The following is a 16,493-nucleotide window of genomic DNA, read 5'->3' as shown; positions in this document are numbered from 1 at the left end:
CATTAATGAATGGAATGATATTTTCATCACCTTTGTATAAACTCTAGAAAGGTCTTTAATTTTTAATTTCTTGAGCAATGGTACCAAATGTTGGACTGCCTGATACACATAACCAAGCCATTAATACCTATGTTTAGAAAACACTGTCTCACTGTGGGCTAGTTTCTCTTGTTCCCTGGATAACCTTCTTGTTTCAGAGTTGAAATACCATAGAAAACATATGTCTTTATCTGTCCTTATCTGCAGTCTTGGAGTCAGATTTTTAAATGGAGTCATCAACTCTATTTTGATATTTCTAGATATTCCAATTAGCATTGAATAACAGAGCTGGAATTTGCATACTCTGTATAATATGCCAAATAGACTTACTTTGACGGCATTCTGATCCTTGTCCTGTGGTGGGATGGGGAAATTTATAAAGCAAATGTGAGTTCTGTGACTGCTGTGCTTGTGAGCAAACCATTGTTCTGTATCAGTGATCCTGCAGCCCGAGCAAGGTCAGCGTCACCTGGAGGAAGGTAGTCGTTAAAACACAGATTGTGGGCCCCCTCTGCAGTTACAGATCCCATAAGTCTAATGGGGGTCCAAGAATTTATATTTCTTTTTTTTGTATTTGTGTGTGACAGGGACATAGAGAGAGGGACACTTAGGGACAGACAGGAAGGGACAGAGATGAGAAGCATCAATTCTTCGTTGCAGCACTTTAGTTGTTGAATTGCTTTCTGATATGTGCCTTGACCAGGGGCTCCAGCAGAGCAAGTGACCCTTTGCTCAAGCCAGCGACCTTGGGCTCAAGCCAGAAACCTTGGGCTTCAAACCAGCGACCATGGGGTCATGTCTACAATTCCATGCTCAAGGCAGCAACCCCAGTCTCAAGCTGGTGAGCCCACACTCAAGCTGATGACCTCGAGGTTTCAACCCTGGGACCTCCGCATCCCAGTCTGATGCTCTATCCACTGCACCACTGCCTGGTCAGGCACATCATAATTATCTTATACCCCGAGCAAGGGGCTCCTTTTGGACTCCCTTTCTCTCTAAAAGTTCTGAGGATTCTTACTAGGTCTGCCCTGGCCATTGGCCTAAAATATTCTCAGTTAGGATTTTTCACTGCCTAGTTTGTGATAAAGAGGCTTTCCTCTTCACACTTAAGTTTCATGATTGTATCCTATATTTTTCAGAAGTAATTTTCACTGAATGAAAGCAAAGTACCATAAACTGCACAATTTGAAGCAGTCTGGGATGTGTAGGTGGGTGACTGATTTCAAGAGAACAGATATAGATCATGTTCCCGCAGCAGACGGTTCCCTAGACCCAAGGAGAAATAACCCTAATAGTTTTAATAACACTAGCTACAGAAAGGATAGGAGTAATACTTTGAATCTGAAAAACAATTTGTAAATGTTAAATGTAAGGAAATCATAGATTATTTTCTCTTCCCAAAAGCCAAAGCAGATACCGAGGGCTGCATATATACATTTGTTCCGAACTCCTATTATTTTAAGGTAGCTGTAGTGTGTATTGTGCTGTAATGATATCTGCTGATTCCTCTCTGTGATAGATTGCACACAGTACGTCACGCTTAGAGCTGATGTCCTTTTATCTTCCACCACTACCCCCACTGATTAGAGAGTCTTTAGAGAAAATAGCTCATTGTACCGGTTGATTACATGCCTCCATTGAATAGTAGCTTGCTGCCAATTATCATTACAATGCCATATTGATTTTTCTCATTTCCACTATCAAAATGAAAGCATAATTTGTTTAAAATGAGCTTCCATATATACTGTGTGTTGATTGGTTCTGAATATTTCAGTTATTTTTAAAGTAACCTTTTGGTGATTTGATGTTTCTTTACTGGTATTTTCTTAGAAATGTAGGTCTCTATGTTGTTCATAAGCTTTATGTTAGATAGATATCAAATGTAGTTTAAAGACTGAACTAGAAATAAAGTCATGGTTTAAATGTCTATTGAATTTTTGTGTGTGTGTGTGATGCAGACAGAAAGAGACAGAAAGACAGAGACAGAAAGAAAGGGAGAGAGATTAGAAGCATCAATTCTTTGTTGTGGCACCTTAGTTATTCATCGATTACTTTCTCATATCTGCCTTGACTGGGGGGGCTACAGCAGACCGAGTGACCCCTTTCTCAAGCCAGTGTCCTTGGGCTCAAGCTGGTGAGCCTTGCTCAAACCAGATGAGCCCGCACTCAAGCTGGTGACCTCAGGGTTTCGAACCTGGGTCTTCCGTGTCCCAGTCCACAGCTCTATCCACTGTGCTACCTCCTGGTCAGGCTAAATGTTCATAGATTTTAATTTTTACTTCATAGGAGTCTGCTATATATTAATTTACATTTCCAGGTAATATGAGACTGCTGATTCTCTTAATTACAGTCAGTAAGTTTCTTTAAATTTGAATTCGCAAATATTTGTTTAGTGTTGACTCTGTGTAAGCTAGTTTGCTAAGTATTATGGACAACAGAAAGAAAAATGAGATAATATAATTGTTTTCAGTAGATTTTTAATGCAAAAAGTTGTATAAAGCACGTGTGGCAAAAATTGCATTATCAAACAACAAGAGAGAAAGATACATGGGTGTTCAAAGGAAAAAAGACTCATATTTGGCTGGAAAACTTAAAGAAAAAAACATGAATAAAGGACTGACCGGTGGCAGCGTAGAGGATAGATCATTGACCTGGGATGCTGAGAACCCAGTTTTGAGACCTCAAGTTGCCAGCCTGAGCACGGGGTCGCCGGCTTGAGCATGTCATCATCAATATGACCCAATGGTCGCTGACTTGAAGTACAAAGTTGCCGGCTTGAGCAAGGGGTCACTGGGTTAGCTGGAGCCCCCCACCCCCATCTAGGCATGTATGAGAAGCAGTCAATGAACAACCAAAGTGATGCAACTATGAGTTGGTGCTTCTCATCTCTCTCCTTCCTCTCCTTCTCAAAATATCAAACAAAACATTATTGGAAGACTTGAGAGTCAATTTGACCCCTTCTCTCTCTCTCTCTCTCTCTTTCTCTCTCTTTTTTATTTAAGCTAGAGAGAGAGCAAGAGAGAGGGACAGACAGGAACAGACAGGAAGGAAGAGAGATGAGAAGCATCAATTCTTCATTGCAGCACTTTAGTTGTTCATTGATCACTTTGAGTCTTGAAGGATTTGTAGGAATGGACTTGGGGTTGCCTTCTGGAGAGAAGGTATAAATGAAATGAGGCAGGGAAGAACAGGGAAGGCTCCTGGAAAGGGAATTTTTTCCGAAATGCAGTATAGGCCCTGAGGCCACTAGATCAGAATCAGGATCTGAAATGTGTTAGGCAGTCCAGAGGAAAATGTTGGACAGAAGATGGGGGTAAACATAATCTAGTTCAATATTTTGTAAGGCAAATAAAAGAACAAATGAAGCTGCAGAGACCTTCGTAGGGAGGCGTCTGGCATTGTCAAGGAAGGGTAACTTGGGCTAAACTAGAATGTCAGCGGAGACAATGGAAAGGAGGGCAGGGCCTGCGTGGGAGGCATTCTAGAAGTACAATATCCATGCCAGGTAACAAAGGGTCAAACGAAACTCGACCTGATCAGCCTTCCAGCCTTCTGCCACACGTGGGACTTCATCTTCTGCTTCTCACGCAAGCCCACTTATTCAGCCCTAGCCACACAAGTCTCCTCCTGGCTTCTGGAACCTTTCAAGCCCTCCAGCTGCCACTTAAGTACCCAGTTGGCACTCATTCCCTCCACCAGGGGAGTCCTTCCTTCCTTCCAGGCTCTGTTCAAATACCATCTTATCAAAGAAGTTTTCCCCTCTGACCACACATTAAAAGATAACATGCTAGCACACCTTAATTTCATTTACAAAGGTTTCTTTTTGTTCATAGCACCAATGCAATGGCGTTTATTATCTCTGTATCTGTTTATTCTCTGTCTCCCCCTCTCGAGGGGTAAACTATACGTGGGTACATGCTTAGCTTTGCTGCCTGTTCTATCTCTGTCACCTAGAACACACTGGGACTTCATAAGCACTCAATGAATATTTATGGATTAAATGAAGGAATAAATGCAAAACTCAAGGAGATGGGAGATCAGAAACCTATGCCAGTATTTCAAGTCTGAATGATTAAAAGGATAGGATGTTATGAACAAAGTCTGGAAGAATGGAAGAGGAGTTGATTTAGGGAAGCAGCAATATGGATGAAGATAAACTTGGCTTATAAGTCCAGATGCAGCTGAAATGACCAAGGCAGAGCTGTGGGCTGGGCAATCGAAATTGAGAGGAGAACGCTGGCCGGATTGCTCAGTTGATCGGAGCATCGCCTGGAAGCGCAAATATTGCTGGTTCGATCCCCAGTCAGGGCACATATAGGAACAGACCAATGTTCCTGTATCTCTCTCTCCCCTTTCCTTTCTCACTAAAATCAATAAAATAATAATAATAATAATAATAATAATAATAATAATAATAATGTGAAGAGAAATCTGAGATTGGGGTGAAGCTCTTGAGCAATCTTCACAGAGGATGCTTGAAGCAGTTGCAGTAGAAGAAAAGACAACAAGCAATAGAAATAGGATGATCATATTTGAAAACCAACATTTTCTTTTAGAGACTTCATGTTTTCAGTACGTGAACTTACTTAGACATGTTTCTTTGTTTTGTTTGTTTCCTAGCTGGGTTAACAACTTTGGCCACGAAGGTCTTGGACTCTTACTGGACATGCTGGAAAAGCTCTTGGACAAGAAACAGTAAGGATAAACATGAGAAAAATAAATCACCGGTGGGGAAATGTTTCAGCACAACATAATACGTTGTGGTTTTTTTTTCCTTTTATTCAGGCAAGAAAATATCGACAAGAAGAATCAGTATAAACTTATTCAGTGCCTCAAAGCATTTATGAATAATAAGGTAAGTAGTGTTTATTCCTGAATGTGTCACAAAAGGTGAGAACTTGCCCAACGGTCTGAAAGTATGAAACAGACTAAATAGTGTGTGTTTATTCCATTTACAAGAGGTGCAAATTGTCATGTTTCATTGAAATAGTATTTAAAATATATTTGGCTCCACAAAATATTTATTAGTAGTATTTTGCAATTATTCAAGCAGATAAGTCTTGTTCCCAAAATAGATAATAATTTTTTTTCTCTTTTCTGGTAGTAGGGAAATTTAAATGTCATATGTTGAATACCATTTTCTTCCTGAGTGTTTTTCATTCCTTTGAAAATGAAGATTTAAAGCCACGGTTTGACTTGTTTGCTAAGATTATAAGGTTAAGATTTCTCTTTTATGTTCAATTAAAGTCAGTTAATGTGCATCAAAGACATTTTTGAAAAAAAGTGGAGTTTTTTTGCATAATGAAGAACTCAGTGAGATAATCTAGACAATGGTTTTTCTTATAAAAGTGATCTTTGCTCAGGTGATACAGTTAAGAGTTATTTTTTTCTAGAAACTATTTTGTTACTATCTTAGAAATGATTTGCTCTGTACTTCTATAGGTAGAATAGCACTAACTAATCCACTCATAACATAATTCCCTTCAGATAGTATTTTAATAATCTCAAATATTAATAGAGATAATTATGATAGTAAAAAAAAACTTGTCAGATGTGAAATAATCGCTATTCATAACCAATGCAGTAAAATTTGTTTTAAGTAATCGACAAAGGCTTTTTAAAGAATATGGGCTCACATGTCCCTGGCTGGTTGGCTCAGTGGTAGAGTGTCAGCCTGGTGTGTGGATGTCTTGGGTTTGATTAGTGGCCAGGGCACAAAGGAGAAGTGGCTATCTGCTTCTCCACTCCGCCTCCTTTTTTCTCTCTCTCCCCTCTCCCATAGTTATGGCTCAGTTGGCTCAAGCTAGTTGGCCCTGGGCACTGAGGATGGCTCTGTGGCCTCTGCCTCAGGTGCTAAAAATAGTTCAGTTGCTGAGAAAGGGAGCACTGCCCTGCCCCCTTGTGGTCTTGTCAGGTGGATCCCGGGGCATGTGCAGGAATCGGTCTCTCTGCTTCTCCTGCTCTGACTTAATTTAAAAAATAAGAATAAAAAAAGTTGGGATCATGTGTAGTTATATATACATACAGGGCAGGGCAACAGTAGGTTCACAACTGGGAGTACAGGAAACACAATGTATTCTTTCCTTGTGTTATTATTTATTATTGTATTATTTTCCATATGATCATGACGGTTTGCCTTAGATTATTCTAAAGTAAGGTTAAGCTTAAGTTAGGGTATATTAATGTCTTGCACAGAGGGCTCAGAACATAAATAAATGGTAGATCTTTTAAATTCTAGGCATATGAAAGAATAGACTTAAAGTATGAATCCAAAATAAAAATATCCAGTGATATGTCCCTTTCATGTTGGACTTAGTTGTCATAATCAAAGATGAAACATTGAGCTGAAATGACTTAACCATCACATTCGTTGGCCCTAAGTAGTTTATACTGCCTACTTCAAAACCTCTCTCTTTATATACAATGCAAGCTGGAAAATGGGCAGAAAAAGCCACCCATTGCTTCTTAACTTCCTGTGCTGGAATCTCGCTCTGATGCTCAGATTTATGGTTTTTCATCCCTTCTCCTATCTTTGTTTTTATTTTCAGTATGTCCCTATGTATTAGGAAAATTTTTAAACAATACACGGAACTCTGAGGATTTAAATATTTTCAGCCTCATTGATTTTTAAAGCTGTTATTTTCTAGTTTGGTAATTGTGTGGTAATCACCTGTCTTTCATTTTGCACCTGTGTTTTTCCCTTATTTTTTCTCACTGTTGCTCATCCACTGGCTGCCGTTAGACACACACATCTCTTCTCTTTTTCTTTGCTCCTTTTAAACCTTGTTGCTTCCATTTCCTTTTTTTTTTCTGTTTTGTTCATTTCTCTGCATATTTCCTTACTTATTATAACCTCTGGTAAAATCACATATAAGAGCTCAAGGTATTTTTCCCCATGAATTCTTTTAGAAGTTAAATTAGTCACCATGAAAATAGTCATATGCTTGGTACTTAACTAAAGGTTAGCTTGAAATGACAATTTTACTCCGATGAAATGTTGTCAGATTGTACCATTAGGCTGTACAAAGAAGCAAACGAGTTCATAAGGAATCTAAGAAATACTCTGTGGGACAAAGATCAAAGGAAATATTACCTTCTTAATGTAGTGAATAGGCAAGTGTTAGGCGTCCTTTAAAATTTCTTTCCCTATTCAGTCTTATAATATGCACTTGCACACACACATTCGAGACCAGAAAAGAAGTGAACATGGTGTCTCTTCTGCTGAGTTGAATGTGACACTTACTGATATCCAGGTGCCATTTCTGTGGGTTCATAGCTTTTGGAATGCAGCACAGCTGCCTGGGAAGGGGAGGATGAGAGAGAGAAGGGCTAGGCAAAGCTGTGCAGAGGTTTATTGCTTTAACCGGTGTGTAGTGTACAAAGAGCTTTTCAACATTTTACCCTTTTTGTTCAACTTAATTTTCCATATAAACATATTGGAGAATTTAACCACGAATTCCAGATATCTCCGGAGAGATCCAGTGACATAAGTAGAATTACTTTAGAAAAATAATATCAGTATGTGCTTTACATGTTCTTTGTTGAAGAAATACTGATTGTTCCCACATTTCTCCAAAATCTTTATGGAATTTTTAGGCAGGCTAATGGAGATCGTATCTGATCAAGGGCCAGAACACTCCAAGATGCAGTCATTTCAAGTTAAAAAACAAACAAACAAACAAAAAAAAACCCAAATAACTGTTTGTTTAAAGAACATTCCTATAATTAGGCAAAACCTCATTGTGGAGGTAGGTGCTTTTAGAAGATCATTTTAAGTTGTATTTTAAAATTAAAGTTATATTCCAAAGACATTCTGAATGAGGGTTCTCTCTCTCTCTCTCTTTCTCTCTCTCTCTCTCTCTCACTGAAAGTTTGGATTGCAAAGGATTCTAGGAGATGAAAGAAGTCTTTTACTATTGGCAAGAGCAATTGACCCCAAACAACCCAACATGATGACTGAAATAGTAAAAATACTTTCTGCTATTTGCATTGTTGGAGAAGAGAGCATGTAAGTATTGCGATGTTATTATATTAACTTCATGGAAAATGACACGAGATATTAACAAGCCTTCCTTTGATGTTTCTTTTGGTAGCTTGCATGAAGAGAATAGGAGAATTTAGGAAGAAATCAGTAGCATTTTTCTCTAATCTGTTATATTTTAACTTTTTTTTTTGATTCTTTGAAAAATAGGTTTAAAATGATCCAGTCCTAATGGGAAATTCTTCAAAGTTAGATTGAAAGTGAATGAATAGAATTTTGTCTAGCTGAAGGTAAAAATAATTACTATAAATAATAGGAAAAGTCAGAGAGTAATTTTGGCTAAACATACCCACCCATACCCCCCCTCACACACACCCTGCACACATGCACATGACAATACTTGACTTCTTTAACTCACTGAATTAGCTAGATAGTTTATTTTATACTAGTATTTTATAGTAGTTTACGTTATCTGCCTATGGTAACTGAAAAGAGAAAGCAATTATTTGTAGAATGTAATAAACTAACCTGTTTTAAAGAAAGAACAGAAAGGCTATTGGTTATTTTCCAAAGTGTAGGTAAGCATGCCAGTCTCAGCAAGCCATTGCGGCCCGTGTGTTGGGTCATTTTGTCTTATGAAAATAATATTGAATCAGAAACAAAATTTCCGATTTTGATGGCGTTAATATGGCTAGTTAATAAGAAACCATCGTGATAAAGAATGAGATACTGCCTGACTAGGCAGTGGCACAGTGGATAGAGCATCGGACTGGGATGCGGAGGACCCAGGTTCGAGACCCCGAGGTTGCCAGCTTGAGCGTGGGCTCATCTGGTTTGAGCAAGGCTCACCAGCTTGGACCCAAGGTCGCTGGCTCCTGCATGGGGTTGCTCGGTCTGCTGAAGGCCCCTGATCAAGGCACATGTGAGAAAGCAATCAATGAACAACTAAGGTGTTGCAACGTGCAATGAAAAACTAATGATTGATGCTTCTTATCTCTCTCCGATCCTGTCTGTCTGTCCCTGTCTGTCCCTCTCTCTGACTCACTCTCTGTCTCTGTAAAAAAAAAAAAAGAATGAGATACCTGCTACGGACATAGACTGTGATGTTTCTTCTAAACACTGTGTGCCAACAAGAATTTCAATTTGACTCAAAACAGAGCTATAAAAATATTTAAGAGTATTGTAATATGTTGATTTTTTTATACCTTCTGGAATAAAATGAGGAGCTGCTTTAGTACTGGCTAGTATCCTTACAAATCAAAGGACAAACACTAAACAAAAGTATTATCATATAGCATGAAATCTTACCTCAATGAGAGCAAACTCTAAATGAAGTAACATAGACAAGAGTAAGGTTTCCTTAGGTTTTATAGAGAAATTAGTTTATACATTAGTAAGAAATACTTTTCTAGTCAAGTAGATTTTTCAATACTGAATTCAAATAATAAAACTTACACTGCTCTACTTATGATTTAATTACAGTTTCACATGTCGTTTTGTAAGAGCACTGTACTGCATAGAATTTAATTTGCTTCAGACACTGTACAGCAGGGGTCCCCAAACTACAGCCCATGCACGCAGCCCCCTGAGGCCACTTATCTGCCCACCCCCCCGCTGCACTTCCAGAAGGGGCACCTCTTTCATTGGTGGTCAGTGAAAGGAGCACATTGACCATCTCATTAGCCAAAAGCAGGGCCATAGTTCCCATTGAAATACTGGTCAGTTTGTTGATTTAAATTTACTTGTTCTTTATTTTAAATATTGTATTTGTTCTCGTTTTTTTTTTGTTTTGTTTTGTTTTTTTTCTTTAAAATAAGATATATGCAGTGTGCATAGGGATTTGTTCATAGTTTTTTTTATAGTCTGGCCCTCCAATAGTCTGAGGGACAGTGAACTGGCCCCCTGTGTAAAAAGTTTGGGGACCACTGCTGTACAGAGACAGTCTGCAATTTTTTTTTAGTTTTGTTTTTTTTTTTTAGTCTTATTTTTGTTCGGGTAACTAAGTTTTTTGTGCCAGATAATTATGGGTACTTCTCTACCCAGGCTTTCTCTCTCAGATATTTTTGTTGTTGTTGTTTCATTTTAAAGGAATGTTTCTATTTTTAAGTTCTTCTAAAATGTTTTACTCTTTCCAGCACTTTATTACAAAATTACAGTCAGGAGAGTATTTGAGATTTTGTTCCTGGTATATGTTATCAGTTTGGCCCAAATAAACTCATAAACATTAAGAAAAATAAAATTATAGTTGGGTTACCCTTGAAAAAACTTTTAATAATTACAGATACCTTTTTGTGTTGAAGGCATGTTAATTAATATCTGTTACATGAAATAGCAAAACCTGGACTTTAAGTTTCAGTTTATATTAATTAAGTGTGTCTTTTTAAAAATGCCACCCAGAAAATAAAATTTTCCTCAAGATTTTAAAATTTATTTTGATACCCTAAAATTCATTTAATTTTTAATTGATTTTAGTGAGAGAGGAACCAGGAAAAAGAGAGGAACATCTATCTGCTCCTCTATGTGCCCTGACTGGGTTCAAACCAGCAACCTCTGTGCTTCCTGACGATGCTCTAACCAACGGAGCTATCCTGCCAGGGCTTGAATGCCCTAAAATTATTTAAAGTTGTCTATATTTGACGTGTCAAAATATGCAGACAGGAACACAATTCTTTAATTGTGGTGGTCTACATAATGATCAAGCACCTAAACGAAACAGGGAAAGCTGAAAGAGAAAACCAGTATTCACAATGTGGATGTGCGATAGAGTTGTCATTTCTTTATTTTTTTTCCTCTACAGTCTAGATAAACTTCTAGGGGCTATTACTATAGCTGCAGAAAGAAATAACAGAGAACGATTTTCACCAATTGTGGAAGGATTAGAAAATCATGAAGCTCTGCAATTACAGGTGAGTTTGGCTTTGTCTTAAATTGCTTTGAAGGTTATATTTAGAGTATGCATTTTGTATGACACCAGCTCTGGTTTACCTAACACTTAAATTGAATGGTACATAAAAATAAAACTCTTTGTGTTTTTTGGTTGTTCATAAAAGGTAGAAGTTGTGTTTGTGAGAAACCATTTGTTTAAGATGGGAAAAATACTATAGATTATTATAAATGTGATTATGATAAACATTAATATTTGGGGAGAAATTTAGTAATTAATGCAATAAACCACGGAAATTAAAGCCCCAGCAGTAATCAGGACAAGAGAGCAGGAAGTCCAGACAATGTCATTATCCTGACAAATGGTAATGATGTCTGTGGGCTTATTGTAGAATGTAAGAAAACCGAATGTATCTCTCTCTGTGCGGGCACACAGCATTCAGAAGTCTGACTCACTAGAATAGTGGAGATTGATTTGCAACTCTCAGGATGGGATCTATCTGATAGACCCATGTAGACCCAGCCTAAATGGTTTCTTTAGAAAATGACAAAACTCAGTATCTTTTCTCAGATGATTTCAGGAAGTGGCCCATTTTATGAGCGTAACTTTTTTCTTGACTGGTGAGAACTCATATTTATTGACCATACTTATATATCGTGAGAACCTGTACTAAACATTGTAATTTATGCTGTTTATCTGATTTAATTCTCACAACAACCCGGCTATGCAGGTACTATTATTTAGTAGTGAGTGTTTAAATATGAAAATTTCTTATGTGGTGTAAAACAATGGTTTTCAATTAAATCAGAGAATCATTGAGTCTATACTCCTCATACAACATCAAGGTAGTAACTCTTCTGTGGACCAGCACCAAACTTCTGGCGGACTGGCAGTTGAAAACCACTGATTTAAAACAAATATTTTCTGCCTGACCAGGTGGTTGCACAGTGGATAGAGAGCATTGGCCTGAACCAGCTTGAGTGCGGGCTCACTGGCTTGAGCATGGTGGGATCATAGACATGATTCCATGGCCACTGACTTGAGCCTAAAGATCACTGGCTTGAAGCCCAAGGTCGCTGGCTTGAGCCCAAGGTGGCTGTCTTGAGCAAAGGGTTACTGACTCTGCTAGAGCCCCCCAGTCAAGGCACATATGAGAAAGCAATCAATGAACAACTAAAGTGCTGCAACTATGAGGTGATGCTTCTTATCTCTTTCCCTACCTGTCTGTCTGTCTCTGTCTGTCTGTGTTTCTCTCTCTCTCTCTCTCTCTCTCTCTCTCTCTCTCTTGAAATAAATAAGTAAATAAATAAATAAATAAAATATTTCTTTTTTATTGTTTTATGACTTATTGGTATCTTTTCTTTTCACTAAACTTTGAAGCTACAGCAGATAGATAAATCAGCTCGTCCAAAGAGACTACTGTAGTGTCACAATGTTATAATCCCTCTCCCAGTACTTAAAGAAATTTGTTCATTGTTAATTCTACTCCAACTGCAATGAGCAGTTTGGATCAACTTTGATAGTGTGCCTTTTATGTCCAGTGTATTAATTAAAAAAAATAATTAGGGTATTTATTTCCAGTGCTTTTCTTCTCTACCATATACTTTTTATAACATGTATCACAATAAAATTTAATATCTCTACAGAAAGGCTTGAAAATTTATCTTTTTAGGTAACTTTTTGAAATAGTTTTTGTTCTTGCTTCTCTGGTTGGCTCACCTAATTAAATTTCTCTGACTTTCTATCGTGTGTAGGAGATTGTACTTGTCTTGCAAAGATTGTGTAGGAGGAATTAGGTGTATTAGATCTATTCTAAGTTTTCATTCCATCACTGAGAATCACACAGGTGTTGGGGGGGGGGGAGCTGTGATGGGAAGCCTGGTCTTTGTGACGCTAGCGCTGGTGTGCTGAACTGTTTGACCTTTGAAATGCCACTTTTGCCATTGAGTAGTTTGCACCAAACAATGAGAAGGCACTGACATTTTTTCTTTGTTTTTAAAATTTTTTACATTGATTTGAGAGAGAAAGAATAGAGAGAGGGAGAGAGAGAGAGAGAGAGGTATTAACTCATTGTTCCACTTAGTCGTTCCACTCATGGATAGCTTCTCCTACTTGCTGTGACTGGGCATTGAACCCCTGACCTTAACGCGCCAGGATGACACTATCTACATGAGCCACCTGGCCAGGGGCAGGAGTGACATTTTCTAGCCTACAGGAAACTGGGCTGAATGGAATGATAAAATGGCAAGTTGTTAACAAGTAAACAAGGAAGAATAATAGACATCTTTCTAGATATTCAAGAAATTGTTGAATACTCACTACAATTGCAAACATATGCAAATCACAATTTGAAATTTCCTTTCCTAATGAGCTACAAAATTAGTCATTTGTTATATACAGAGCCTCTTCCTCTCACAAGAATTGTGAAGTGAATTTGTTTATTTGGACTATTTCATGTGAGTGAAAGAAAATATCGTCTAAAAGTTCAAAAATATATTCCGAATGCAGAATGAAAAGCAAAAGTTTAAATCTGTTGTTTAAAAAATATAATTAGGGCTGTATTTTAACAGAATGACTTTTCTATTTCTGTAGTATCTTGAGACTTCTCAAAATGTTATTACAGTCTCAGGAAGTAATTCTGTTAAAATACAGGACTAATTATATTTTTAAATAACAACTGTATACTTTTTTTTTCTCTTTGTGGGGTTTTAACACATGTTATTAACTTCTCACAGAGGTTTTCTAGCTCATATTTTAAGTGAAATTTTATACCAGTGTTAGGATTTTCATTATCTTCAGTACTTCAAAAAATAGATAAAGACGTTAAATCACGTCTTCATAGATGCTCTGTTCATTGACTTTCCTTCAGGTTAGTAGTGTTCTCAAGTTCCCCTCATACTACCCACCCACCTTCTTTTGATCCTACTTACCCTTGAACCAGCCTCTCATCTTCCTTTCTTGTTTTGTAGTCCAAATCTCTAAAAGAATCATCGATTCTTGTTTTCTGTTTCCTGAACTACCTTTCACCATGCAGCTTTGCCCGAGTTCACAGAAGGGTCAACAGTGAGCCTCTGAATTCAAAAGCCAGTGGCCCATTTACAGTCCTGATCACTGGGCACTACTGATCCCCCCATCCCCGGAAAACATTCCTGCCTCTGGCTTCTCAGGCACCATTCCCTCCTTGCACTTTGTTTTGTTTGATTGATTGTTTTGTCTTGTTTTGTTTTTGTGAAAGATACAGAGAGAGTGTCAGAGAGAGGGACAGATAGACAGGAAGGGAGAGAGATTAGAAGCATCAATTCTTCCTTGCGGCTCCTTAGTTTGTCATTTATTACTTTCTCATATGTGCCTTGAGGGAGGGAGGGGGGCTACAGCAGACCGAGTGACCCCTTGCTCAAGCCAGTGACCTTGGGTCCAAGCTGGTGAGCCTTGCTCAAACCAGATGAGCCCGCGCTCAAGCTGGCAACCTCCGGGTCTCGAACCTGGGTCCTCTCCGTCCCAATCTGATACTTTACCCACTGCTCTGCCACCTGGTCAGGCCTTCCTTGCACTTTGAATCTTTAATTGCTTTTCCTGTATCTTCATGCGTTTCTCTCCTTGAGTATTTTGCTCTTTAGGTTCAATCCTTGGCCCTTTTCTATTATCATTTTTGTATATATGTACATGTACATATATGTGTACACGCATATATTTTATTTTCCTCATGATTTTTTTTTTTTTTGAGAAAGGTATAGAGAGAGGGGAAAGGGGGGAGGAAGAGAGAAGAAGCATCACTCATTGCTCCACTTTAGTTGTGCACCCATACGTGCTTCTCATACGTGCCTTGACTGGGGTTGAACCTGTGACCTCTGTGCTCTGGGTTGATGCTCTGTCCACTAGACCACCACCAGCCAGGCATGGGTATTCTTAATTTCTTCTGTAGCTTTAACATCCACTGGGTTCTAGTGATTCCCCAGGTTTATAAGAATAGCTCATCTCTCTCTGTTTTCAAATCTTATGTCTAATGGCCTGCCTAGATGTCTTGTAGACATCATAAAAATAAGAAATGAAAAATAACATTTATAGCCTGACCAGGCAGTGGCTCAGTGGATAGAGTGTTAGACTGGGATATGGAGGACCCAAGTTCAAAACCCGAGGTCGCCGGCTTGAGCACAGGCTCACTGGCTTGAGCATAGGGTCACTGGCTTGAGTGTGGGATCATAGACATTATCACTGTTCTGTGCTGTTGTCACTTATCCAGATCTAACACAGTAGCACTCCTAGGTTATGCTCATGGCCAGTTGCTCAATTGCTACCTGATGAAGGTGAAGAGCCCAATCGTGGTGCATGGCCTTGTTCAGTGTGGCCCCAACCATGAGCCTGTCACTTGCCCACGTGGACTGAATGCTTTAGGCATACTGAACATGGTGTTTCCCAAATATGCTGTATTCCTAAATGCCCTCAAATAATTTTATAACCTACAATACTTTACTTGCAAAGCCAACCTCCACACCCATATCCCGTTCCTCCCAGAAAGGTTTAAACGAGAGCACAAAGGAAGGCAGCCTAAGTGTGTTCTGTATAAATCTAGGAACGCTTCAGTGAGGACGTGATGTTTGAACTAGGTCTTGAAGGATAACTAGGGACCAGCACTGTGGTAGGATGAGAGACAGGAGAAGGACTTCCTGTGGGTGAAAACTGAGGCCAGAATAGTCTGCCAGTCACTTCACAAAAGAGGCCAGTTGAAGTGATACACTGCTCACAAAAATTAGGGGGTCAGGGAACATGCAGATACTCCAATACTTTCAGCCTTTTGTGTAGTGCATTTCCACCAATGAAATAAAAGTTGGTTTTGCATCTCATTTGCATAATCAAACAACTTTCTTTGACTTGTTGTTTGCTTTTCTGATGTTGTTGCTTAATAAAAAAAATCAAATTCTTTTTTTTTAATCGCTTTATATTCACTTTGAAATATCCCCTAATTTTTGTGAGTAGTATAGCAACATAGCATTGAAAGTGAATCCTGCACAGCCCAGCAGGAAAAGCGAGGGCATGCCGAACATTAATAATAGTTGTTTATGGAAGGAGAAAGTAGTATAGTTAACCTCCAGTGATGTATTATAAAAGGAGCCCAGTCTTTGCAGGCTGCTAATAGTCTGAAAGGTGCCATGTCTCAAAGTATTTTGGGAACTGTGTTTCGAAGTGTGTTTAGCCTGATTTAATACATTTTAAGAATGTTTTCTAACATGCCCAAAATAATCATAAAAAGTTTGCACGGATTATCATTAGATGTCGTACACAAAACATAACCATAAATATACACTTCACGGATGTGTAATAGGTTTGCTTATCCTTACTTCACCTATTGGATAGGCTGATCATTTTGGACCATAACTGCTAATTGAAAAAGAAATAATACATAAATAAAATAGAACAATCTGAGCAGCTTACAAAATATATCTAAGTCCATCTAGTTAGCCTTATGACGACAATGACCTTTTGGCCTTTAATCAGAGATTATTAACTTGTTTATTTTATAGTGCTTCAGTGAGCCCAATTATCTTTCTTTTATCTTTTTAAATTCTTATTTATTTTTGAGAGAGAAATAAA

General features: G+C 38.3%; 1 protein-coding gene across 1 annotated transcript in view; it reads left to right on the top strand.

The window, feature by feature from the left end:
* Positions 1–16,493, top strand: part of DIAPH2 (diaphanous related formin 2) — a 983,541-nt gene that overhangs the window by 238,148 nt on the left and 728,900 nt on the right. Inside the window, exons 7-10 of the mRNA XM_066356043.1 lie at positions 4,660–4,734; positions 4,825–4,894; positions 7,911–8,047; positions 10,818–10,926. Coding sequence (XP_066212140.1) covers positions 4,660–4,734; positions 4,825–4,894; positions 7,911–8,047; positions 10,818–10,926 — 391 coding nt within the window. The remainder of the gene's footprint in view (positions 1–4,659; positions 4,735–4,824; positions 4,895–7,910; positions 8,048–10,817; positions 10,927–16,493) is intronic.

This window comes from Saccopteryx leptura, chromosome X, assembly GCF_036850995.1.
Source record: "Saccopteryx leptura isolate mSacLep1 chromosome X, mSacLep1_pri_phased_curated, whole genome shotgun sequence".
NCBI lineage: Eukaryota > Metazoa > Chordata > Mammalia > Chiroptera > Emballonuridae > Saccopteryx > Saccopteryx leptura.
This window is presented reverse-complemented; position numbering and strand designations above follow the sequence as displayed.